The sequence below is a fragment of the Sinocyclocheilus grahami genome, unplaced genomic scaffold (assembly GCF_001515645.1).
Source record: "Sinocyclocheilus grahami isolate Dianchi unplaced genomic scaffold, SAMN03320097.WGS_v1.1 scaffold25.1, whole genome shotgun sequence".
In the NCBI taxonomy this organism is placed as follows: Eukaryota; Metazoa; Chordata; class Actinopteri; order Cypriniformes; family Cyprinidae; genus Sinocyclocheilus; species Sinocyclocheilus grahami.
This window is the reverse complement of record NW_015505204.1, coordinates 4,088,691-4,090,479: the sequence shown is the minus strand read 5'-3', so window position 1 is coordinate 4,090,479 and position 1,789 is coordinate 4,088,691. Positions and strand designations below refer to the sequence as shown.

The window sequence follows — 1,789 nt, the reverse complement described above, 5'->3', positions numbered from 1 at the left end:
AAACGCCCAAATTTTAAACAACTTAATGTGTATGTCTTCAGTGTACCTTCCCGATAAGGACGTCTCCATTCGAATCATTGATGAAGATGCCCCTCTTCATCCCCTCATCAAATGGCCAGTAGGAGCCAGGCAGCTGAGAGTTACTGATACCGGGATCCTGATGAGGAAGTGCAAAAGGGACAAACACACAAGCTGCAGTTTACATCAAGCACACTTGAGCTAAATCCACAGTGACACATCCAAACGCTTTAGTGAGGGATTGAACTGCAGTCATGTGAAACATTCAGCTGCCAAAACAGCCTCATGACTGTCAGTGTGATTCTACTGCTCCACAAAAGAGACGAGAGCCAAATGAGGAAGCGTGTCATATGGATGTTTTTGCAGGAGAAGCATATTTAAACTCACAGAACACAGATGTTCCTCTCATTTGGATTTTTAGTTTATCTGCTTTCTGCAAATAAATCTATTGACAGCCTCCAAAAATTATTTAAGCCACACTGAACCTGAATGAATGTCACTGCGTATCAAACCAAGTGACATCTTCAAACAAAAGAAACATTTGTGCAATGACATTCAACCAACTGCTGTGAAGGTGATTTTTATTGGATGTATGAAGTCAGTTCCCCTTCAAGAACATTTAGGTGTTCTAGCAGAGTAACCAGGTGTAGTTCATTAAATTCACAAATGGTCACGTTTTTGTGTCAATCGAAGTGTGAGTGTGTACCAGCATCATGACATAGTGTTGATCATGTCTATGAAGGTCTTTCACAAGGTCAGGTAGGCTGGAAAAGTTCACAGTGTCATAAGTGAAGTCTAAGGCATGATCCATGTAGTCAATGTCATTCCACTGAACATCCTGAAAGATAGAAACATTTTGTAATTAGTGCAAACATAATTTCTCACAATTCTATTCCCTATGCTAAATGCATAACGCATTTATTAAATTACATTACATTTATTATATATAATTTAAATGTATTTATTTATTTCTATATAGCAATAATTGTATTTCTTTTTTATAAACGAAATGAAAATAGTTTTTGTTAACAATAACAATACTGATAGAGACAGACTGTAAGTTATATGTTTTTTGCTTTATTTTCTGTGCTGAAATACTTTGATAATTTTTCTTGATGTCTATCAACAGTGTAAATCTTGTGTAGCTGATTTGAAATTCCTACCAATAGAAAACATTTGTGTACAAACACAAACCAAGCCATAATTACTTACACTGAATCAAACAATAAATGAAAATGACCTGACAACTACAGTACCTGAGGTATCCCATAATTCCGCATTTCTTTTACAACATTCCAGGTTTTGTCGCTTGACTTGTAGCCCCATCGGCAAAGATGATAACCCAGAGCCCAGAAGATGGGCATTGCAGGCTTCCCTAATGTGAAAAAGAGAAGATTCAATGATTAGTTCTTGAACTTCTGTTTCTTCATGTGAAAATGCTTATCAAATACTGTTTATGATGCTTGCTGACCTACAACATCCAAGTACTGTGCAATTACAGAGCTGGGATCCGGGCCTAGGAAAATGTAAAAGTCGAGGATCCCACCAATCATACGCCAGGTGAGGGCAGGAGCAGGCTGCAGAGCCACATCTACATCAGAGATTATTTACACACGTTATTACAAAGTTCATACAGCATAGGATATTACCATCATTTAATACCATAATTAGCATTTTAATACCTTTTTTTGGCCATGCTCCACTGTAATGCCTTGAAGTACCATGTAAACAATTTACAAATATGGTGGTACATTGAAAAAAAAAAAAAAAA

At 36.9% G+C, this 1,789-nt stretch overlaps 1 protein-coding gene across 1 annotated transcript in view; it reads right to left on the bottom strand.

Annotated features, from left to right (window-relative positions):
• Window positions 1–1,789, bottom strand: part of gaa2 (alpha glucosidase 2) — a 12,414-nt gene that overhangs the window by 5,322 nt on the left and 5,303 nt on the right. The window contains exons 6-9 of the mRNA XM_016250396.1: window positions 1,490–1,609; window positions 1,275–1,393; window positions 725–856; window positions 47–157 (exon numbers count right to left, since the gene is read on the bottom strand). Coding sequence (XP_016105882.1) covers window positions 47–157; window positions 725–856; window positions 1,275–1,393; window positions 1,490–1,609 — 482 coding nt within the window. The remainder of the gene's footprint in view (window positions 1–46; window positions 158–724; window positions 857–1,274; window positions 1,394–1,489; window positions 1,610–1,789) is intronic.